At 41.6% G+C, this 25,499-nt stretch overlaps 1 protein-coding gene across 1 annotated transcript in view; it reads left to right on the plus strand.

The window, feature by feature from the left end:
* FAM20C (FAM20C golgi associated secretory pathway kinase) overlaps positions 1 to 25,499 on the plus strand; it is a 262,406-nt gene that overhangs the window by 220,423 nt on the left and 16,484 nt on the right. The window contains exon 6 of the mRNA XM_077449052.1: positions 10,197 to 10,377. Coding sequence (XP_077305178.1) covers positions 10,197 to 10,377 — 181 coding nt within the window. The remainder of the gene's footprint in view (positions 1 to 10,196; positions 10,378 to 25,499) is intronic.

Genomic DNA, 25,499 nt, shown 5'->3' on the forward strand with positions numbered 1-25,499 from the left:
TTAGCTGTACAACTTCAGGGGTTACAAACATGATGTCTTTGTGTCTTTGTCCATATTGTGGTGTGACACCTAACATTACCTCTAGCAATATGAGTTACTCCAAGACACAGACTTCATTTACCTTTTGTAGCCAACTTTTCATTGAGGGAGCTGTAGGTTTAACCCCATAAGGCAGGTATGAGGGCTTTAACTGTATTCAAGAGGTGGGGAGTGAAGGAAGGTTTATATGGGCCAAATGGTTCAAGGGTACCATGCAGGTGTATTGTCCATGGGTCAAGGGGGGGGGGGGGGGATCCACTATCTGGTTTATGAGGTTAAGTATGTCTGAACCAATAAGGGCGGATTAGAGGGCAGTTCCACCAGATACAGTATGCGCATGAGAGGCAGTGTTCTCACAGTTCCTCCAACATGATGGGGAACATACAGTGTAGTTTAATTGGAGCATAGTGCCATCTGGTTAGTAGTTTGTATATTGTTTCTGCCATGTTGGATGGGATCAAAGAAATATGAGCAAGTTGCAGGATTTTGTCTCTTTGCTTGTTGGTAAGATGACATTTGAAGTTGGCTTCCCATTTGACAAGGTATTCCAGATATAGAGTGCCTCGCAGCTTGGTGAGAGCCTTGTAAGGGTCCTGCTTTTAAATGTTTTTTAAACTTTTGGGCCAAAAATCACTAAATACATTTATAGTATAACTAAACTATATATGTTTAACTAACTTTTTAAGATCATGATAGGGTGGTGAGGGGTTAGAACCATTGTCATGTTTTTATTGCTGTCTGTGTTGCTGTTATGGAGATTCACTCTCTCTAATTGCCCTGATCACTATGATACCATGTCAAAGTGAAGGTAAATGCAACATTTTGAGTTGCCACCAGAACAGGAATAGAGAGGAAATATTTCAGAGGGGACACTTTTTTCTATGACAGCCAGGCCCGGACTGGCCATAGGGCAGACCGGCATTTTCCCGGTGGGCCAGGGCCGCCCGTGGCCTGTTGATGATCAGGCCGCACAGCGGGAGGTAAGCGGCGGCCGCGGCCTGATTGTGGGTAACACAGGCCACGGCCGCCGCTCGCCTACCGCCATATGGCCGTGCCTGTGTCATGCGGAACTGGCGGCTGCATGGGCTGAGCTGTGTGTCTCTCTCACACACAGCTCAGCCTCAGCGCCGCGCTGACAGTTCCGCTCTCCTCCTCCAGCCATGGGCGTCCGCACGGTGGGGAAAGCTTCAGGCTGCTGTCACTATCCCCCCCCCTCGCTCCCCCTCCCCTTCTCACGTCGGCAGCAGGGGAAGAGAAGGCGTTCCTGTATGGTAATTTTCCCTCTCCATTGGCCAACACAGAGGGCCAATCAGAAGAAACTAGAGGGGCATCATGGGAAATGTAGTCCCAGAGATACATGGCACCATTGGTCTCAGCAGGGAGCAGACTACAGTCCCCAGCATGCACTCTGCTGGGGTGAAAGAGAAAACCCAGAAACAAGCTGAGGAGTGCTTGTAGCAGCTACTACAGGAGACATGGCAAATAAAACAGAGGACTGTGCTGGGGGAACTAATAGCCCCAGCACAACCAGAGAGAGAGAGCGACGCTGCACCGCACCACCAGAGAGAGCGACGCTGCACCGCACCACCAGAGACACCGCACCCCCAGAGAGAGCGACGCTGCACCGCACCCCCAGAGAGAGCGACGCTGCACCGCACCACCAGAGAGAGCGACGCTGCACCGCACCACCAGAGAGAGCGACGCTGCACCGCACCACCAGAGAGAGCGACGCTGCACCGCACCACCAGAGAGAGCCACCCTGTACCCGCAGCACCAGAGAGAGCCACCCTGTACCCACAGCACCAGAGGGAGCCACCCTGTACCCGCAGCGCCAGAGGGAGCCACCCTGTACCCGCAGCACCAGAGGGAGCCACCCTGTACCCGCAGCGCCAGAGGGAGCCACCCTGTACCCGCAGCGCCAGAGAGCACGTTAGTGTCACTGGGCCATGGACACAATAGGAGACAGACAGTACTGGCATTGCCACAATAGGACTGGGACACTATAATATAAAGGGGACTGCCCCGTAAAAGGGCACTGTAATCATTGCAGTGCCCCTTTTTAGTGCCGTTCCCTTTAAATCACAGTGTCCCTGCACATTACAGTGTGGAGGACCAACACCAGCCACCCCCGCTAATGTCTACCGAACCTTCCCGGTCCCTGGAAAGGTTGGCTGCTCAATCTAAAATGCCTGGGCCTATTTTTTGTCCCAGTCCGGGCCTGATGACAGCTGACTAAAATGTGAACTCACCACAATGGTACTATATCCTCTCATTTCTTGTTTAATCTACAGGATAGAAACTGAATGGAAATTTCTCTCTTACATCTTTAAAGTGTATGTGAAGCCTAAACTGTTTCTGGTACAGAAATATACAATATTTGAGTTACTGACCTGGTTCTGCGAGAACTGGACATGTCACCAGACATGTCACTATGGTAATGTGGGAAAGTACTATATAAGGGCTTGTGTGGATCGGCTCGACACCGCCTGAGGAAGCCCAATCATGGGGTGCAACGCACCTAGGAAGGATGAGCTGAGCCCATAACATCACTCCACTTCCTCGCCATTACAGGGTGATGAGCTGGCTGATGGCAATTACTGTTTAGTACTTTTTAGTCAATTTATTTTGTATGATGTGATTATCGGATTGTGGAGGATTAAAGGGGTGTCTCCTGAGGAGCTATTGCACTGGGAATATACAGAAAAGCGTGTGTTTTATATAATTAAGGTGAGCAAGTTTTTTACCTGGTGGTGGAGGTGCACAGAAGAATGAAGAAGTGTGAAGACACATGATTTTTCCTTTCACTTTATGAACACTGGACTATTTATAATTTTACTATTGGAAAAATTGTGTTTTTTATATTTAATATTTTATATCTTATTTCAAGGTTTGCATTTTTGATAGTTGATATATTTAGGTAATATAAGTGTATTTGGAAGGTGTTGTGTTACACTATTGAGACATAAGTTATATTAAATAAGTGGGGTGGGACCACTATTTAGTGTTTTAGCTGGCAGCACATGATTTTTTAGTTTGCTTAAATGTTCACATAAAGATTGAGCTGATTGTGATTAGGATTATTATATTAGTAAAGATTTCTTGTACCTAGATTTTGAGATTGACGTGAGCTGTAGCAAGTAATCTGTGGTGTTGTTCACAAGATTGATATCTGTAAGTTGGAGGATAATCAAATGAATGTGAGACCCACATTTATCTAATTCAGGGTGTTCTCAGAAGATTTGTAGGAATTGTTATCTACATTCGGTTAAATGCTGGCTAGAACCAATGGGGTCCTATACCACCTGGTCTGGAGCTTGTACTTTAGCTCTTACACATGTAGGCTTTGTGTAAAAAAGGTATCAAATGATCTGTCTGTTCTGCAGAGAAGGATGTGTTCAAGTCCCTCTTCCATTCCTGTAGAAAGGAGTCAGAGGGCAATTGGAGGGTAAATAGGAGCAGTTGGTGTGTCTTTGATAGTATGACCTCTAGAGGTTTTTGTTGGGCACATATTTCCTCAAAGTGGGAAAATGTCTGCAGAAGTCTTTAGGTTTTGGTAGAGTGCTTAAGAAATACGAGGCCTGCATACATTCCCAGAAGCCCACACCAAGAATTTTCAAGTCTATGTGGATGCATCAAGGATCCACCAGCCTGTTTCATTGAAAAAAATCACTTGATCCGAACCTCCTGTGTTATATCTAGGATTGGAAAACTTTGTCATTCTGTCATGGTGTGAATTTGGGGTGGCCAATGATACCAGACTTGAGAGAATTCCATTGTAGGTAGATGGTGGCAAAAGTTCTCAGTGTGGGTCCAATTAAGGGGGGATTTCTGAGTGTTAGGTGAACATCTTCTCCCATCTATGGTGTGCCTGCAAGGGGGTGGAACAGATGGTTTGGTCTCTGTATGGCAACACCAGTCATTGATATGTGTTAGATGGGTGGCTGTATAGAGGACCAAGTAAGGAAACCCGCCTGTATGTTTGGGCAGTAGTAATATGTCCTTTGAGTTTCGGGGAGAGTCATCTGTCCATGAAAATGTAATAAATTCTGTTTGAATAGTCTTCAGAAAGTTTTGTGCACTGGTAAGGTTTGCAACAGATAACGTAGTCTGGGTAAAGCATTCATTTGTAGCACATTGCATCTACCAAATCAGGTAATTGTGGATTCTCCCCAAGTAGCAAAGTCTTTTTGAAAGGAGCAAAGGAAAGGAAGAAAGTTGCTTCATAGAGGAATTCAGTTCTGAGCATTTTTTTTCTATAAATGGACTCCCTGCATATTTATGCCATAATGTGCTAGTATGCACCACATCCTAGCACATTATGACAGACTTAGCTTTCAAAGTATACCCTCTAGTGTTATACTGTCAGTGCTCAGACACTTCCATCTTTCCCGATCTTCCTTCCAGGTTCGCTCTGTTCGCTGCTTGAATGGCTGGCCCGTAATGACATCACTTCCAGGCATGAGAGTTGCTTCATCATGGCACAGAGCAGGTTCCAAAAAAATAATCATAAAATATGGAAAACGCGCTGGCATATACAAAGAGGGCACCTGACAGAGACAGTCAAAGACTCTGTGCACTCAACAAAATTCTGCCACAGTAATAATAATGCAAACCACATTAATAGAGTGAAAAACGTATGTGAAAAAAATATATAAATTATAAATTCGTTTAAAATGTGCATAGAGCAAAACAACAGTCCCAATCAAAAGTGACATCCACGGCTGTGGGATGACGATTATCAGAAAGCTTCTATATTCGCCATGTGGACCTTCATCAATAGTTAGATGAAGTCTTAACAGAATCTATGGACTCTAGTACTGATTCAGATATGCCTTCAAACAATATCCTAGTATTCAGTGCTAAGTCCTAGATGGTTTCATCTGATCCTCATGATACTTCTGATTCCTCAGGATTATAATGGATATAAATGGGGCCATGATGATGGTACAAGATTCCTTAAAATATCGAAACAGATATGCCCACATATCCATAAAACACATTTATTAAAAGTAAGATACACAGCTAAAAAAGTGCTTTGAATATATAAAAAATAGCAGTAAACAAATCTAGATATTCCAGAGATTGCATGCAAGCTTGGCAACGTCATGTGCGATAGCTCGTTGCAAAGCAACGCGTTGCGTCATAGTTGACCTCCAAAAAGTTTAATTAGAGCTGCACATGCACAGCTCAGTGTACATTACTGCTGACAGGTAAGGGGACGCATTTATGTAAGAAGAGACTATTAGGGTCCCTTCTGTCACAAAAACCCTACCTGTGTTTTTTTTTCATTTATTTTTTAATTTGATTTTTTTTTTTGCCGCTTAAAGTAGGTAAATACAGGAAAACCTTACAGGGGTTCTAACCCTTCCTGACTCTAGCCAAAATTAAAAAAAATATCTTGGGTATAAGGTGGATATTCAGAGTCTTGCAAATGTTTGTCCCCAGCTGTCTCTCTTTAAAGAAAATATTTATATAATTATTCTTAAATTCTTTTATGAGACATCAATTTATATATTGTAGCTGAAACAATAGCCAAATAATACGCCTTTTTGTACTGCAATTACATGGGGAGCTGTTATTCACATATTCAGAATGTAACCTGCCAAAACTTCTCAGTAATTTGCAATTTTGTTTCCTCTGCTGGCTGGTAATACTTATATTTGGGTGATAAAGTTCTCTCCCTGCAAAAGCTGTCAATATTTTGATTCAATATTCAGTAATGTACTGCATAGTGACGCTTAAGCCACTCCGTGAAATTCAATCTGGGACTTGGTTTACTGTATTATTCCAATGCATCAGCATTTTGATTGCATTAAAGGTATATTATTTTCAGGGGTCCCCATTTGTCTGTTTTCTAGACTCTGATAATACGTTTAGTGGAAGTACAAAGGAATGGTAAGGATTTTTATCAGTAATCTCTAGTGTTTAAGGATGAAATTATTAGTATTTTTTTTTAAGCTCTAATTTAACTCGTGGCATTTATTAGGAGGCAATTAAATATGTAGTTATGTCTGTAAATGATAGGAAGGATTCTAAATAACGATCAAATTAGATTTATCAGTTATATTCTGCGGCTGGAGGCGAAATATGCTGAGGATTCAATAAGGGTATTTGATATGCATTTTTCAAGGAGATACAGTAATAAGATACATGGTACCCAACACTTAATGAGATCTTGTATTGTGTTTTTTTTTTTTTATTCTGGCAAAGCACCGGAATACACTTTTATGCGGAGATATATTAAAGGGTTGCTACGATCATCAGTCACTGTAGTAATTAGCCTTTTCAGCTTGAGATAAGTGCATCCTATGTGCACGGCAAAGCCCCGAAGCTTTATATCTTTAAATTACTTACTTTTTTTTTAGTTTTTTGTTTTTTTTTATTTATTTTTTTATTATGTAGTCATTTGTTTTCAGAGGTACAAAAGCTCTATTTTATTGATAATTTGATGGAAACTCTACTTTCATTAAAAATTGATATAGCATACATAATTGCTTCACAAGCCACTTTGTTGAGCAATCCATTATGCTTTTTCAGAAGCTACTCAGAGAATTAAAACTCTGCCTGAGTGTGGACAGGATAGGGCGATGTAAAAAAGCCATAGACTGCTGCTGTATTATGTTTATATAAACCCTATCAATCATAACTTTATGGCCACCCACCTAATATTGAGGTCCCCTTTTGCCGCCAAAACAGCCCTGACCCGTCAAGGCATGGATGCCACTAGGCCTCTGAAGGTATGCTATGGTGTCAGGCACCAAGCCATCAATAGGAGATCCTTTACGTATTGTAAGTTGCAAGGTGTGGCCTCCATGGATCAGAAATGTTTTTCCAGGACATCCAACATCTCAAACTTGTTCTTGTGTTCAAACCATTTATACAGTGTGGCAGGGTGCATTATCCTACCGAAAGAGGAGCAGCACGCATACTATAAAGCTTTTATTACATAAGCTTGCAAATAAACAGTATGTGAAACCCCAATGCTGCACCAAGGCACCTTCCAGATGTGTGACGCCTAACTTTTGACTAGCTGAGCTCCCAAACTAGGCTTTGTATAGCAATGAAAAAATTGAGAATAAGTCAAGAGAAAGCATGCATTGGAAGTAACTCCTTATGCCTTCAGGGCTTAGTCACACCTATATGTTTCTGACCTGCATTTGATCTGCTTCAAGCTGTTTTTCCATTTTTATAGACTTGCATGAGAAGACAAGCAGTTCTAACATGAGGGGCTGGAGCAAGTGCATGTAGACAGCAAGTTGCTGCAAAGAGGATGCATGAAATCAGCAGCACATACATGCAGGAAAGATTAAAGCCCAACTCCAGGCAAAAAAATAAAAAATCATGATGCAGTGGGGTTGTGTCTGCACTCCACAGTTCGACGTCTTTTATTTGTCTAGGGCAGTGGTCATCAACCCTGTCCTCAAGGCCCACTAACAGGCCAGGTTTTATGTATTACCTTTGGGAGATGCAGACTAAAATACTGCAATCACTGAGCAGTAAACGATAACACCTGTAAAGTATTTCAGTTATCTTGCAAACCTGGCCTGTTAGTGGGCCCTGAGGACAGGGTTTATGACCACTGGTCTAGGGGATTGGAGAATGGAGGTATACCTACCCAATACTTCAATCCTCCCCACACAAGACTGGTCCCTGTGGCTTCTGGCCTCCCATCATGTAGTGGCCTTGTTCAGTGGACTATTCTTGATGTTGTCTCACCGATAGACCTGCATTGGATGTGAGAACGTCTGAAACAGTCCACCGCAAGATCATGGAGGAGCGCCGTTTTCCGGTAGAGCTGAGCATTGGGTGAGTATACAGCTTTCTCCTTACCCTTGGACAAAATGAGCAGGTAGCCAATGCAGTGTGGGCACAGCCCCACTTAATGAGATTTTTTTTTTTTTTTTCGCAGTTTTGGTTTAAAAGAAGGTGACAATAGCAGTGGAAAAGATTGCACTTTGGTAGTACACGTTCTTTCTATCTTTCAAAACACTTCTAAAATTTTAAATATCCATTTCATGGTTTACCTTAAAAACAAGTAATTTGTTTGATGCTATGTAATTGTTTTTACTGTTTCTGCTTTTTGACTTGTTGCGCTTATATAATTGTGTGAAAAAATGTTTGCCCCCTTTCTGTTTTTTTTGCATATTTCTCACACTTAAATGATTTAGATCATCAAACAAATTTGAATATTACACAAAGATAACCCAAGCAAATCCAAGAAGCAGTTTTTAAATTATTATTTTATTTATTAAGGGAAAAAAGCTGTTCAAACCTGCCTGGCCCTACGTGAAAAAGTAATTGCCGCCTCCCATGCTGAATCATGAATGAACTGTGATTAACCACAATCTTTTGGAAAGCTGAGTTAAAGGGGTTGTAAAGGTAAAATGCATTAAGGTGAAAAAACATCTGACAATACTGGTCCCCCCAGCCACCCCGTTATACTGACCTAACTCCTCTAAAATCCCGCGCTCGTCCCCGATATCCTCTTCGCTGATCAGCCTGGCCGCTGATTGGTTACAGTGGATGGATTGAAAGCAGCGCAGCCATTGGCTCGCGCTGCTGTCAATCACATGCAATGACGCGTCAACCCGGGGGGGGGGGTCGAGTGATACAGCGAGCGGCTATAGCCGCCGGCTGTATCACGGGAGTGCGCCCGCAAGCACTCAACATCATGTGAGGGAGCTCGCGTGCAGTTGTGGAGTCCTTGTGGGAGGGAGCCGAGACAGCCGCTGAGGGACCCCAGAAGACTAGGTTCGGGGCCACTCTGTGCAAAAGGAGCTGCACAGTAGAGATAAGTATAACATGTTTGTTATTTAAGAAAAAATAATAATTCCTTTACAACCCCTTTAAATTTCACTTGCCACACCCAGGCCTGATTACTGCCAGACTTGTTGAATCAAGAAATCACATGAATAGAAGATCTGACAAAGTGAAGCACTCTAACAGATCACAAAAAGCCACACATCATGCCACAATCTAAAAAAAATTCAAGACAGATTAGAAACAAAGTAATGTACATATATCGGTCTAGGAAGAGTTTCAAAGTAATTTCTAAGGCTTTGGAACTCCAGTGAACCACGGGGGGAGCCATTATCCACAGATGAGGATAACTTGGAACAGTGGTGAACCTTCCCAGGAGTGGCCAGCCTACAAAAAGTGCTCCAAGAGCATGACAACGACTCATCCAGGAGGTAATAAAAGGACCCAGAACAACATCTAAAGAAATGCAGTCCTCATTTGCCTCAGGTAAGATCAGTGTTCATAATTCAACAATAAGAAAGAAACTGGGCAAAAATGGCATCCATGGGAGAGTTCCAAGGCCAAAGCCACTCCTGAGCAAAAAGAACACGATGGCTCATCTCACATTTACCAAAAAACATCTTGATTATCCCCAAGATTTTTAGGCAAATATTCTGTAGACTGATGAGACAAAAATTTAACTTTTTTGGAGATGTGCGTCCCGTTACATCTGGCATAAAACAAACACAGCATTTCATAACAAGAACATCATACCAACAGTCAGACATTGTGGTGATAGCATAATGGGCTGGGGCTGCTTTGCAGCTTCAGGACCTGGACGACTTACCATAATTGATGGAACTATGAATTCTGAGCTCTACCAGAAAATCCTAAAGGAGAATGTCCGGCTATCAGTTTGTGACCTCAAGCTCAAGTGCACTTGGGTTATGCAGCAGGACAATGATCCGAAACACAACAGCAAGTCCACCTCCAAATGGTTCAAACAATGAAAAATTAATAATTAATAAATGGAACCATCATTTAAAAACTGCATTTTGTATTTACTCAGGTTATCTTTGTGTAATAATACAATTTGTTTGATGATCTGAGTCATTTAAAGCCCCATACACACTATCAGATTATCTGCTGAGTTTTTCCTTCAGATTTACCAAAACCATGTAGTAGAAGGGCCTGCCTGATTGCATACACATTGAAACTCCTAAGGTTTGTCCTCATATTATATGGTTTTGGTAAATCTGAAGGAAAAACTCAGCAGATAATCTGATAGTGTGTATGGGGCTTAAGTGTGACAAATATGCAAAAAAAAAATCAGAAAGGGGGTAAATACTTTTTCACACAACTGTATGTTTTGTATATTTATCTTCAATGAAAATAATGTTAGTTTTATTTTCTTACAGCAAACAACATTTGTTTCTATGGAGAATGTTCTTATTACTGCTCAACGGAACACGCTTTGTGCGGGAAGCCAGATCAGATAGAAGGTTCCTTGGCAGCTTTCCTCCCAGACTTATCTCTTGCGAAAAGGAAAACATGGAGGAATCCATGGAGGCGGTCATATCACAAACGCAAAAAAGCAGAGTATGTAGATCTTTATTAAAATATTATTATAAAATATTATGTGTTAAATAAAATGTCAAGCTCATACAATAACAGAAAACAAGTGCAAAGTTCAGCTAACATATTGAAACCTGCAAATAATAAAATTCAGTACTTTTCACTAACTATGATTGAATAAGTTTAAGGCCAGTTGAAGTCTTTGGGGTTGATTTACTAAAGGCAAATAGACTGTGCACTTTGCAAAGTGCAGGTTCACTCTGCAAGAGAAATTGTTCCAGAGCTTAGTAAATGAGGAGGAGCTCTGCTGACTTCATCCAGTGTGAAAGCAAAAACATTTTTTTTTAATTTTCCTTGCACGCGATTGGGTATTCTTTGCAAATTAAGCTTTACCTCCTTTACTAAGCTCTGGAGCACCTGCCCTTGCAAAGTGCACAGTCTATTTGCCTCTAGTAAATAAACCTATGTATTTATTACTGTAATGTAGTTATGCCTTCAATAGCACTCTAGCACCTTGCGTAGAGATGTATATTGGAGCAGTGCGCAGGAAAGAGAGGAACAGCTGCTTTTGTGTGATAGCAGAGATTCAACATTTCAGTGAGCTTCTAGCACAAGAAATTGTAACTTTGTAAGCTGCACAGAGCAGCCTGGATCCTCCTCCCCGCTGGCTCTCCTGGTCCCTGCCCGCTGCTGAGTGCCGATTAGCACTCATGCATGCACACTCCTGAGCTGGCTCTGTGTGTCCATTGACACACAGAGTGTGACTCAGTCCCGCCTCTTCTCACTGGCTGTGATTGACAGCAGCAGGAGCCAATGGCTTCCACTGCTGCTTCTCTGTCCAATAAGGAGAGAAAGAGAGTGCCAAGAGAGCTGCTGCTCTCATGCACATTGCTGGATCAACATCAAGCTCAGGTAAGTATTAAGATGGGACTGGGGGGGGGGGGGGAGGGAGCTGCAGGCAGAAGGTTTTTTACCTTAATGCATAGAATGCAATAAAATGAAAAACCTTCTGCCTTTAGAACCACATTTAGGAATGTATCTGTTCTCAAAAAATGTCAATTCTTTCAATTGACATAAACAGGAATGATTTGCTGATATCCCACAGTGGTGACAGCATCACGTGCATGGGGCATTCCTCTAAAAATAAGTGAATGATGTTCTGCCATTGATTTAGTGGACTGGACTCCATTATTCCCATCATGATGTAAGGGATTAAATTCTTGCTGAGCTGTTAGTTATCTGGTATAAAACAGTCCAGGGGATCACTTACCAATCCAAACTGATAGGGAAACACAGTACTTCCTTAATGGGGCAGTCATACATGGGGCACCCATTAACAGCACCCCACCTCACCAAAGGAACTCAAAAATGGTAATGCTAACAAATCTATTTATTGCATTTAGCCATCTACTTATCAGAAAAGAGCTTGGTTCTTTTTTTTTTTTTTTCTGCAGACTTTAGATATGGGGGCTTAACAATGAGGATTAACAGATAAGAATGATATGGGTTTATATTTGTGATAGTCTTCTTGATAAAAATGCAGACCTCTTTGTTCCAACCTAGAGCCCAGCATTATATGGCTTATTAAAATGTTCCTTACATTTTGGGGGGCATACTGACAGTTTAAGCATTTACCAAATGACTTGTTCTGTTTGTTTGTTCTGCTGCTGTGGGCTGCTCATATTCACTCTATTCTAGTTTAATAAAACATATCGATATATATCCCATGCAGATCTTGTTTCAAACAGTGCTCTGTAGGAAGTTGTACCATCATAAAAATATTGTTCCACCACTCTTGTCAAACTCTTGTTTGGTTGCCTGCACTAATATAAGCTAGTGTGCTTCATATACCAGAGCTTCTCATTAAACCCAGTTCCATATCCACGAGCAAGTCTTCTGTTTAATTGCTTGCAGTCCTTTATCGCATGGCAACACCCATTCTAGACCAATGCCTAATACTTAGCAGAAGTGGTTGGCAATAAAAAAACAAATACGTTTCAGCTGCAAATAAAATGCATCATATTACATCCATCCTAAATATGCTTTGTAGGTTATATTTTACAGTCTCATTTCTCTTTGGAAACACAAATCCTCGAGACGACTGTGCAGGAAAAGTACAGCATGCGGCATATTGAAGTAATTGATGGAAATGCATTCTATTAGTGGACTTAGATGTAGCAATGGAGAAATTGATATATTCCCACCTAATGGATATATAGCACTTAACGCGGTTCTGTTTATGAGCATCTATAAGCTTATCAGGGCCAGTGTGCTAGCCTATTGCATTACATGTCTGTGTTCTGCTCCATTCATCACTACTGGCAGCTTGGTGGATATGATTTCCGAAGACTTATCCCTTCAGATCTTATTAGAGGGGAGAACAGAGAAGCGCAGTGGGTTGGCAAGGCTGATGTGTCATCAGATTATTGCCTAGCATTAACCCTTTTAGGGTTTGGGCTGTTCTAGCTTCAGCAATAGATGTAAAAATATTAAAGGACCAGTAAGCTTAAATTATAATGAATGGAGCAACCCCTAGTCAATTAGTAAACCATTAAAATATGTGTAGTAATGCAATAAAACACACCACAGAATGATACACAATGTGCATAGAAGTGAATAGCAAAAACCAAAATAAAAACGATTCACACAGAAAAACTTAGCTCCACTGTAGCATGTGAAAAATAGTCCATATGCAATGTGCAAATATAAATTCCCAATAAAGTGGTGCCAAGCACAAACAATTCTGGGAAGAGCGATACAAGTGGTGAAAGCTGTAACTGGTTATCTGAAGTCACATCAAGACTAACTGGCTATCTGGAATCACATCAAAATCAACCACTCAGGGATAGAAGGATGGGTACTCTTACCAATATGGTTGGACACACCTGTCATAGGACAGTGGGTCAACAAGGCTTGTGGTCACAATCTGGTATCATATGCAGACAATCGTTGAGTGGATTCTGGTAGAGGGTCCTCAATTTTCCAACACCCAGCTCCGCAAAAGCGGACACTCCAAGATGGAAGTGTCAAGGACAGGTTCGTTTTTTTCTCTCCTCCTCTCCTTTCTCCTCCTTCTTGATGTCAGATGGCCATTGTACCCTTAGACAAACTGAATGTCCCAGGCAAAATGTCCCTGTACTAAACTACAGGGAGTCCCCGGGTTACAAACAAGATAGGGACTGTAGGCTTGTTCTTAAGTTGAATCTGTTTGTAAGTTGGAACAGGTAAATTTTTTAAGTGTAGCTCCAGCCAAAAAAAACAATTTTTAAGCTTTTTGGATAGCATAGGGAAGGGTTATCACTCCTGTAACATTTGTTTTCCTGTCTGTGTTCCTGTTCAGAAGATTTCACCTCACTTTTTGTCCCAATGACAATTGGATTTAGAAAATGTGGGTTATTAGGGAAACAAGGACTGGTGATAAACCATCAGTGGAGACACATTTCTCCCATATTAACTCTTACAGGAGAGAATTTCCCTTCCTAGGGGTAGATTTCCTCTCACTTCCTGTTGTCTCCCTCCATTTGTAAGTAGGAGTCATTTGTAAGTCGGATGTTTGTAAGTTGGGGACTGCCTGTAGTCAGAAAGTACACACATGTTTATGGCCATATTCATAAGGCACAATATATCATTTGAGGGCCACAGCCCCTTGATATATGAGTCTATGCTGTCCTATCTCCATTTCATTCACAAATGTTTGTTGCATACTGAGTATTTTGCTCAAAAATAGCAAAAAGTTTGAAATGACATATATGTGTCTGTATTTTGGTAGACTCAGATTCATCCAGAAAAAGGGGATACCAGCAGTTATTATATAATGCTATGTTCCCAATGCCTGGTCCGGCTACACGTTTTGGTTCTAGCCACAGCTTGGGAGTTGCATAAACTCAGTACTCATTTTTCCTTATGGCAGAGAGAACCATTGACTATCTGCTGCAAAGATTTCCCAGGACTCTCATTTTGCATCTTAACACACCCTTGGGTACTTTAAACTAAGCTGATGGCCAACCGGAGATTGTCTGGTACCACTGAAGATTAGGAATGTTCACATCACAAAAAAACCCTAATATTTCTCATTATTTACGGTACATATTTGTGGTTTTCTAAGTACTGTATCAAATGATATCCTTCTTTCCCCTTTAATTTGTTTTGAATGTCCATCTTAGAAATTGTCTGTTTCATCATTTAGCTAAAGAATGCTTCCATGACTTCCTCCACCGCTAATGCTTAAGCAACTGTTAACAAAAGAACAGACCGACTGCCGTGCTTACAAATATCACTGCCTTAATTAGACAGAATGTAAAAATAACTCAAAAGGGGATGTGATGCTCCAGAGAATTCTTCCATGCATTAGTCATTTGGCTTCCAAATAAATAAAGCAGATGAATTATACAATGAAATGAGACCTAATGCTACAGAGAAAGGCCTTTTAATGAAAGCAAAATTGACTTTAAAGCTGGCTTTAGATGTGGCTTTTATCAGTTAAGGTTCACATTATTGACCAACAGCACAGAAAAGTTGTGCTCTACAGATTAAACATAACTCCATTGGTTTTGGAACCCACAATAAACAGTAATTCCTCAAATGACTATATACTGATAGAATCCTTCACTAATTTATAAATACTCTCACATTGGGCCTACAGGCTGGAAACTCTGCCAACTGCTAGAAGTGGTGGATTGTCTGTGGATCTGTGTTTACTTTTAATGAAAGGCAAACCAACGATAAATAGAAAAATCTTAACACAGTTTGGTTGAACATAATATTTAACTAAATCAAAAGTTAGAGAATTTCAGAAGCTTTATATTTTATAGACTTAAAGCAGACCTACCATATAATTCTAACTTCTGAGGTGGAGTGGTCGCTGCGAATCTCAAACATGCATGAATGCACTAAGTCTGTCGCGGTGAAAGAAACCGTAATGAAACTCCACACAAGATGGTATTATACCTCGGCTAAACTCCATAAATGTTTCCCCTTGGTCACGGAGAACTGCTTCAGAGGTTGCCCCGCTAGAGGTACACATTTACACATTTTTTTGGAGCTGTCCCTTGTTGAGGGTCTTGTGGCAGCGGGTAACGGAGAGGGTGGCTGATATCAAGGGGACTTCGACCACCCTCACTTACCAGATGTGCCTATTCTTTGCGGAGATCCCGGAGCCATTCCCACTGAACAAAAACTTGCCCATACTTTATTTAGCGCAGTACATTGGGCTATTGCTCTGTTTTGGCGCACCCGAGGAGTCCCATGGGACCAAATCCTCAAACGCATGGCGGCCATTCAACTAATGGAAAGGGTGCTCCACACTATAATGGACACAATACCCACATATGAGCTGAAATGGAAATCCTGGCCTCCTGGCCCATGAAAACCCCACTCCCTTTTCCATGGGTGGACCCCCCTGCCTCATGATCCTCCTGTGCCTGTACCTCGTTACAGATTTACCCGTAGTTCCCTTGGTATTCTGTTGTTGTGTTTTTGTTATTTTTGTTATATTTGTTGTACTAGCCCATGGATGGCAGGTATCTGTGTTTTTTTTTCTTTACGGGTGTAAGTCGAGTAGCGGGTAGCCTTGCTCCTCAAGATCGGTGGAGACTTTCCTCTTCCTACCTCCCCGGCACTGAACTTCCTCCCGACTGTCATCACTTATTACAATGTATACTTGTGTTGATCCTACCAGTGTATGTATTCCATGCTATACTATTTCTGCTGTGCCTCTTTTATTGTACTGGCTGAATTTCTTCAATAAATCGTTTGTATTCAAAAAATAATTCTAACTTCTTCCACATGTACAGTGTGTATAGAAAAGAATCACCCCCCCCCCCCCCTTTAAAATAATCACATTTTGTTGCTCTGCGGCCTGAAATGAAGACAGACATGGTTTTTGTTTTATCAAGCTGCTTTTTTCTCAGTGCAACTCATACCATTAAAGTTAAAGACATAGCACCAACATTTCAGAAATTCAAAAACAGAATCACTGATATGGAAAAAGTATCACCCCCTTGTGTCAGTATTTTGTTGAACCTCCTTTTTCTTTAATTACAGCCATTAGTCTGTGAGGATATGTCTCTGCTAACTTTACATATCTAGACTTTGCAATATTTGCCCATTCTTCTTTGCAGAACTTCTAAAGTTCAGTTACATCTGATTGTGACTATTTGTGGACTGCAGTCTTCAAGTCATTCCACAGATTTTCAATGGGGTTTAAGTCTGGGCTCCGACTAGGCCATGCATGGACATTCACCCTTTTCTTCTTCAACCAATGTGTGGTCATTTTTGTTGTGTGCTTTGGGTCAGTGTCATGTTGGAAGGTAAACCTTCTTCCAATTAACAACTTTTTGACAGCAGGCAGCAGATTTTTTCTCAAGAATTTGACAGTATTTTGCCCCATCCAATTTCCCTTCTATGCTGACAAGTGCTCAAGTCCCTGTTGCAGAGAAACACCTCCATAACAGGATATTACCACCTCTAGGCTTTACTGTAGGAATGGTGTTATTTGGATGGTGAGCTGTATTGGATTTCCGGCAGACATATTGTTTGGTATTGAGGAAACATAATTCAATTTTAGACTCATCTGACCATAACACCTTTTTCCACGTGGCCTCAGAATCTTCAAGGTGCGTTTAGGCAAAGCTCAGTCGTTACTGCATGTGGCCTTTCTTGAGGAGTAGCTTTTTTCTTGCAACCCTCCCATACAAGCCACATTTGTAGAGAATTTGTGATAGTGTTGTCACATGCACACAATGACCACTCTTTGTCATACATTTTTGTAACTGCTTCAGAGTTGCTGTAGGTCACATGATAGCCTCTCAGTTTCTTCCTGGCTCTTCCATCCAGTGTGGAGCAACATCCTGATCCAGGAAGGGTCTGTGTTGTACCAAATACCTTCCACTTCTTAATAATAGACTTCACTGTGTTTTTAGGCATTGATAAAGCCTTTGAATATCATTTGTATCCATCTCTTGACTTGTGCTTGTCCACAACTTTATCCCGGAGAAGTTTTGACCGTGAATTGCCTCCCATGGGTGATTGTTTGCTTCAGTTGCACTACCAGGGACTGAACTGCTCCAGGAAAGCTCTTTTCATGCTAAGCTAATCAAAATGACCACAGCTGATCACTGTTGAAAGTCAAATGGCTTTGTGTGCCACTGATTGAGTTTACAAGTTATTTTTAGGAGGGTGATCCTTTTTCCAACTCAGTGATTCTGTTTTTTATTTATTTTTTATGTTTTTCTGACATGTTGGTGTTATATCTTTTACTTGGATGTTATAAGTTGCATCTGGGTTAAACAAAAACTATGTCTGTCTTCATTTCAGAGGGAAAAGCAACAAAATGTGATTATTTTAAAGGAGGTGATTCTTTTCTATACCCACTGTAAGTGCAGCTTTAAAGCAGTGGGAATACCTGACTTCCAAAAGAAATAGTGTTACATTTCAATAAGTGGAGCTATTGAAAGGTAGTTTCCCTTCTTTTAACAGTCTCATTCTCTTTGAATGATAAACTCCATCATACCACCAAAATATGGTTATTCATCTGTATCTTATTGATACCTTTCTACCAAATGCCATGCAATTTTGTAATGAAAAATTAGATTTGTTATGCCAGGCAATGTTTTTCAGTTCTTCAGTAGGGATGAGCTTCGAGTTTGAGTCGAAATCATGTTCGAGTCGAACATTGCATGTATCAATGCAAAAAAAAAGTTTTAAAAACTGCAGTTTTTTCGGGAGCAGTGATTTTAATAATGCTAAAGTCAAAAAATAAAAGTGTAATATTCCTTTAAATTTCGTACATGGGGGTGTGTATAGTATGCCTGTAAAGGGCGCATGTTTCCCGTGCTTAGAACTATCCCTGCACAAAGTGTAATTTCTGCAGGAAAAAAAGTCATTTAAAAGCACTCGCGGCTATAATGAATTGTTGGCTCCCCGTAATACAGAGAACAGTCATTGAAAGTCATTGATAAAAAAAAAGCGTGGGGTTTCCCCAATTTCAATTACCAGGCCCTTCAGGTCTGGTATGGATATTAAGGGGAACCCTACGTCAAATAAAAAAAAAATGGCGTGGAGTTCCCTCAAAAAATCCATACCAGACCCTTTATCCGAGCATGCAACCTGACAGGCCGCAGGAAAAGGGGGGGGCGAGAGAGCACCCCCCTTCTGAATCATACCAGGCCACATGCCCTCAACATTGGGAGGATGCTTTGGGGTCCCCCCCAAAGCACCTTGTCCCCATGTTGATGAGGACAAGGGCCTCATCCCCACAACCCTGGCCAGTGGTTGTGGGGGTCTGCAGGCGGGGAGCTTATCACAATCTGGAAGCCCCCTTTAACAAGGGGACCCCAGATCCCCCCCCCGTTTGAAATGGCAAGGGGGTACAAAAGTACCCCTACCATTTTACAAAGAAAGTGTAAAAAAAGTTAAAAACACACACACACACACCATTGCAAAAGTCCTTTATTAAAAAAAAAAAGATTCCAGCGGTGGTAATCCACTCTTGCTATCCAGCGATGGATGATCATCTCTCTGGGGTCCAGCGATGGGTGATCTCTCCCTCCAGCACAGCGCATCCATCCTCTGTCTCCACCAGAGACACTGCGGGAATCCTGGCAGCCTGACACTTCTTAACTGAGTAGGGCGGGGCCACCCGTCACCTGACCCCACCCCCTCTGACACAAGGGGAAACCCAGTGACATGTGGGTGACCCCGCCCCCCCCTCTGATGTAATGGAAACCTTTTTTTTAATCAATGACTTTCAATGACTGCTATCTGTATTTGGGGGAGCCGACAATTCATTATAGCCACGAGTGATTTTAAATGACTTTTTTTCCTGCAGAAATGACACTTTGTGCAGGGACAGTTCTAAGCACAGGAAACATGTGCCCCTTTACAGGCTTACTATAGACATTCCCCAGGTACGAAATTTAAAGGAATATTATACTTTTATTGTTTCACTTTAAGCATTATTAAAATCACCCGAAAAACTGCCATTTTTAAAACTTTTTTTGCATTGATACATGTCCCCTGGGGCAGGACCCAGGTCCCCAAACACTTTTTTAGGACAATAACTTGCATATTAGCCTTTAAAATTAGCACTTTTGATTTTGAACATTCGAGTCCCATAGAATTTAATAGGGTTCTAAAGTTCACACAAAGTTTAGGTCTGTTCGCAAGTTCTGGTGCGAACCGAGGAGTGTTGGGCTCATCCTTATTCTTCAGCCAAGAACTGGTGATTCCTTGTCTATGTTTATTGCAGTCTCATTTTATGTTATGGTTGACAGGTATAGAGCCTGGTCTTCCATTGTAGGCCTTCTTTTTCAAAGACCCGTTTTCCGAAGGGTAGAACAGTGGTTTTCTCCCACACTCCAAAGACATGCTGATAATTTAATTGGCTCCTGTCTAAATTTGCCCTAGTATGTATATGTATGAATGTGAGTTAGGGACCTTAGGGCAGGGACTGGTGTGAATGTACAGTATATATTTAAAGTGCAAGAGTAAATTGGTGCGATACACAGTAAGTACCTGTAATAAATTAAATAAATGATACCTAAGACCAAATTATACCTACTTCCTATAACATCTGAACCTGCTGTCTCAAAATAGTTTAATGGCATGACTTTGATCATACTGTCATAGGAGCACCACCAGCACACCAGCAGAACCAGTAACTGTATGCGTGGACTGCAACATAAAGCTAAAGAACCACATATATACATTTTCTAGATAAACTGTACATTTTTACAACTGTTATTTTGGGCCTCCAATTGTGGGACACAGATTTGGCTCAAGCCCGGGTTAGGGGCTCTAAAGGAAAAGGATTTTAATTAAAATTTAGCATACCTCTTCCAATAAAGGAAGTAGACATGTGCATTCGTTTTCGTCCGAATGCATTTTCGTCCGAATTTCAGCTATTTTCGTTTTCATTTTGACAAACGATAACGAAAGCACAAAATCCGAAAAACGAAAGATCCGACATAAATAAATGCTTTATTTTCGTTTTCATTGTTACAACAGTTCGATATAGAATAGGAGATTCGACATGACTCTGACAATAACAATCTGTCTATAGAACCTGTGGTCGAATGTGCCTAACCTTACCTCTATTAGTCCAAGATTATATAGAGAAAATATTCGACAGAGAAAAAAGATTTGACAGAGAGAAAAGATTCTGCAAGTTACTGTCCTAAAAAGTGTTTGGGGACCTGGGTCCTGCCCCAGGGGACATGTATCAATGCAAAAAAAAGTTTTAAAAACGGACGTTTTTTCGGGAGCAGTGATTTTAATAATCGGGGGGGGGGGGGGTTGTCTATAGTATGCCTGTGAAGGGGCTCATGTTTCTGGTGCTTAGAACTGTCCCTGAACAAAGTGTCATTTATGCAGGAAAAAAAGTCCTTTAAAATCACTCGCAGCTATTATGAATTGTCGGCTCCGTAATACAGAGAACACTCATTGAAAGTCATTGATAAAAAAATAAATAAATAAACAAAAAAAAAAAGCGTGGGGGTCCCCCAAATTCAATTACCAGGCCCTTCAGACCCTTTATCCGAGCATATCAAAATCTGGAAGCCCCCTTTAACAAGGGGACCCCCAGATCCCGCCCCCCGCCCTGTTTGAAATGGTAAGGGGGTACAAAAGTACCCCTACCATTTCACAAAGAAAGTGTAAAAAATGGTTAAATAAAACAAACACACTTTTGAAAAATTCCTTTATTAAAAATAAAAAAAATAAAAAAAAGATTCCAGCGGTGGTAATCCACTCTTGCTATCCAGCGACGGACGGTCATCTCTCTAGCGATGGCTCATATCATCCAGCGCAGCGAATCCATCCTTCTTCTGTCTCTGCGGAGGAGACACTCCAGGCATTCCGGCGGCCTGACGTTTCTTATATACGGAGGGCGGGGCCACCCGTCACCTGACCCCGCCCCCCCTGACGCAAGGGGAAACCCGGGGTTCCCTGTGACGTATGGGTGACCCCGCACCCCTCTGATGTAACACAGGCAGGTTTCCGTTACATCAGAGGGGGGCGGGGTCACCCATACATCACAGGGAACCCCGGGTTTCCCCTTGCATCAGAGGCGGGTGGAGTCAGGTGACGGGTGGACCCGCCCTCCGTATATAAGAAACGTCAGGCCGCCGGAATGCCTGCAGTGTCTCCTCCACGGAGACAGAAGAAGGATGGACTCACTGCGCTGGATGAGATGAGCCATCGCTGGAGAGATGACCGTCCGTCGCTGGATAGCAAGAGTGGATTACCGCCGCTGGAATCTTTTTTTTTATTTTTTTTATTTTTAATAAAGGAATTTTTCAAAAGTGTGTTTGTTTTATTTAACCATTTTTTACACTTTCTTTGTGAAATGGTAGGGGTACTTTTGTACCCCCTTACCATTTCAAACAGGGGGGGCCGGGATCTGGGGGTCCCCTTGTTAAAGGGGGCTTCCAGATTCTGATAAGCCCCCCGCCCGCAGACCTCCACAACCACCGGCCACGGTTGTGGGGATGAGGCCCTTGTCCTCATCAACATGGGGACAAGGTGCTTTGAGGGGTCACAGACCCCCAAAGCATCCTCCCAATGTTGAGGGCATGTGGCCTGGTACGGTTCAGGAGGGAGGGGGGCCGCTCTCTCTCGTCTCCCCTCTTTTCCTGCGGCCTGCCAGGTTGCGTGCTCGGATAAAGGGTCTGGTATGGATTTTTAGGGGGACCCCCACGTCAATTTTTTTTTAAATTTGACGCGGGGTTCCCCTTAATATCCATACCAGACCTGAAGGGTCTGGTTATGGATATTTAGGGGGAACCCCATGTCAAATTTTTTTCTTAAATTTGAGGCAGGGTTCCCCTTAATATCCATACCAGACCTGAAGGGCCTTGTAATTGAATTTGGGGGACCCCCACGCTTTTTTATTTATTTATTTTTTTTTTTTTTTATCAATGACTTTCAATGAGTGTTCTCTGTATTACGGAGCCGACAATTCATAATAGCTACGAGTGATTTTAAAGGACTTTTTTTCCTGCATAAATGACACTTTGTGCAGGGACAGTTCTAAGCACCAGAAGCATGAGCCCCTTCACAGGCATACTATAGACAAACCCCCCCCCCCCCCTACGAAATTTAAAGGAATATTACACTTTTATTGTTTCACTTTAATCATTATTAAAATCACTGCTCCCGAAAAAACTGCCGTTTTTAAAACTTTTTTTTGCATTGATACATGTCCCCTGAGGCAGGACCCGGGTCCCCAAACACTTTTTAGGACAGTAACTTGCAAATTAGCCTTTAAAATTAGCACTTTAGATTTTGAACGTTGGAGTCCCATAGACTTTAATAGGGGTTCTAAAGTATGCTATATACTAGCTCCGTCGAATCTTCTTTATACATTCGACAGACACCATAAGCCTTCAAAGACAGATTCGACCGTAATTCATGTGGATTTTTGGACGAATGCAATTTTTGAACGAAAAACTAAATAAATAAAAACGAATTTCGGGAGTAACTAAATAAATTAAGTTTTCGAACGAAAACTAAATTCCGAAACGAAATATTTTACTCTGCACATGTCTAAAAGGAAGTGGTAAAATTAAAAAAAGTACATTGAACAGCACTTGTTCCATTAGACAGTAACACCATTGTCTGTAATATACTGTATATAGTATATAAATGTGTCTATCGCCAACCAAAATTGAATACATTTAGATCATTGCCTCATTGCCTTAAGACATATGCTAGAAATATTGGATACAGATTTTATAATTATTAATCATAACATTAAAGGGGTTGTAAAGGTAAATGTTTTTTTCACCTTAATGCATTCTATGCATTAAGGTGAAAAAACATCTGACAGTGCCTGTGCCCCCAGCCCCCCTGTTTTACTTACCTCACCCCTCGAAAGTCCAACGCTCGTCTTCGACTTCCTCTTCACCACTCAGCCTGGCCACTGATTGGCTGGAGTGGATGGATGGAAAGCAGCGCAGCCATTGGCTCGCGCTGCTGTCAATCACATCCACTGTCGCGGAGCGCCGGGGGGGCGAGGCCGTGTGATTCAGCGAGCGGCTATAGCCGCCGGCTGTATCACAGGACTGCGCCCACAGATGCTTCTCACCATGCGAGGGCGTTCGCATGGACATGAGAAGCACCTGCAGGAGGAAGCAGAGACAGCCGCTGAGGGACCCCAGAAGACCAGGTTCGGGGCCACTCTGTGCAAAACGAGCTGCACAGTGGAGGTAAGTATAACATGTTTGTTATTTAAAAAAAATATAATAATTTAACTTTACAATCCCTTTTTAAATTAAAACTGTTATCATACAGAAACTGTAAAGAATTACAGACTTTCAAAAAAGAAACAAATTCCAGCAGATAGGGGTAATAATGTGTAAATTCTCCAATTAAAATGGAATATGTTGTTGCTGAAAACCACCACACTCACCACTAAGGTTAAGTTCAGGCATGTTCGCACACAAGTTTAAACCCATCTGAGCTATCCAATCGGGAGGCTTTCACTGCGCACAGCCAATCATAAGAAGCCAAGGCATTACCTACAAGGGGTGCATATACATGCAGCTGCCGGACAGGGAACAGCTCCACTACTTATGATTAGTTGTCTCTAGTAACAGCTTCCTAGTGGGAGAGTACTGAACTGCCTGCCTGAGCTCATCCCTACTCCCCATCACCTGTGAACAATAAGCACTCACCAGATTAAAAGACTTCAGATAGAAGACGGTCTCTATATGATGTTTAAAACATTATAATGGCATATCTTTTCTGAAATACCAAGGATATTGTCAGTAACCAGAACTCATCAAAAGTAGGGACAGAAAAATATCTACAACGTTTAATAGAATCACCAGCAGGAAAAAAACCAAACAATACAGATACATAAGATCAGTATAACACAGCACTATCGTAAACAGCATGTAACACAACATCCAATGCAAATCCAGCATGTCACCTGTAGTTCACCAAATTAAAACTTTTAGGACGCCCAGCTATCACATGGATAGAAGTGATGTGCTATGATCACATCCTTTATGTTTTATCACCATGAACTTCCTCTTATTTAAATTCCATTATTTTGAGGAAGTGGTAAGTCTAGTCTTCAGCCTTATTAAATTCCCTAATAAATATATTTTTCTGTGGTGTAAGTCATACCGCCAGCCATAGGAAGAATACAGTAAATATCTTTTTTCATGTTATATTCAATACTTCAAAGCTGGCTGCATTTATGCAATAACAGTGTGTCCAGCTGGGGTTTGAATGACTACATTCTTTCTGATATCCATAGCTCAAATCACAAAAGAATGTCCCTGTGTCTGCGGCATGGAAAATGCTATTGTATGTTTCTTTAAAGCTGTGCTGTATGATTCCGTAAATCACAAAAGAAATTAGGCCTGCCAACAAGCCGTAATGATCTGACAAATAAAGCTTGATTTGAAAAATAGTTTTTAGTCTCGATATCTTGGCCTGTATAGTAACTTCCAAACAATACCCCATAGTAACAGAAGCAATGAACAGCATCTATCTGACAATGTCCTTTTTTCTAATTTATGGACATGAAAAAGGACAATGAATATCTGTTTGAACATTTAGTTTTGAACATTTAATATGCTTTTTGCAGTATATAGTGGCTCACCGTGGTGTCAGATGAAACCCACTTTAAAAATAAATAGAATGCCTTTGTTTCGGACATTGAACACCATCCCTCCATAAGAGGATATGTAGCGCAATCCTTTTGTACAGAGAAAATGTTCCGCACATAATAAAGGAATCTCACACTAGGGGCTTGCTATGGAGAATGATATGGAAAATGTCTCATCATCCAGCTGATGGATTTGCTACACTGAATGAAAATATCGGACTGTCTCATTATCTAGGAACCGGGTGCCGTTCCAGGCTAGGCCCTAATGCAGAAATTCATTGAAACTCCTTTCTTGAGAGCCAAGAGCTCATGAGGGGGTGCGGAGAGCAAGTAGAGTGTTGAAAGAATTCTCCGTGCCGCCTCAGTTATGTGTGAAGGATGAATTAACTCCTTCACGAACCTAAAATATTATTCTATCCACTTGCACTGCAAGTAGATCTCCTGGAAGTATCAGAAATTAGAAAGTGAGGATCTGCAGACTACAAGTGAAGCCAGACAGTGAGTAATGGTAGAAACAAAACATGGCAGC

The sequence above is a fragment of the Lithobates pipiens genome, unplaced genomic scaffold (genome assembly GCF_037356315.1).
Source record: "Lithobates pipiens isolate NorthernLeopardFrog02 unplaced genomic scaffold, aLitPip1_a1.2 Scaffold_22, whole genome shotgun sequence".
NCBI lineage: Eukaryota > Metazoa > Chordata > Amphibia > Anura > Ranidae > Lithobates > Lithobates pipiens.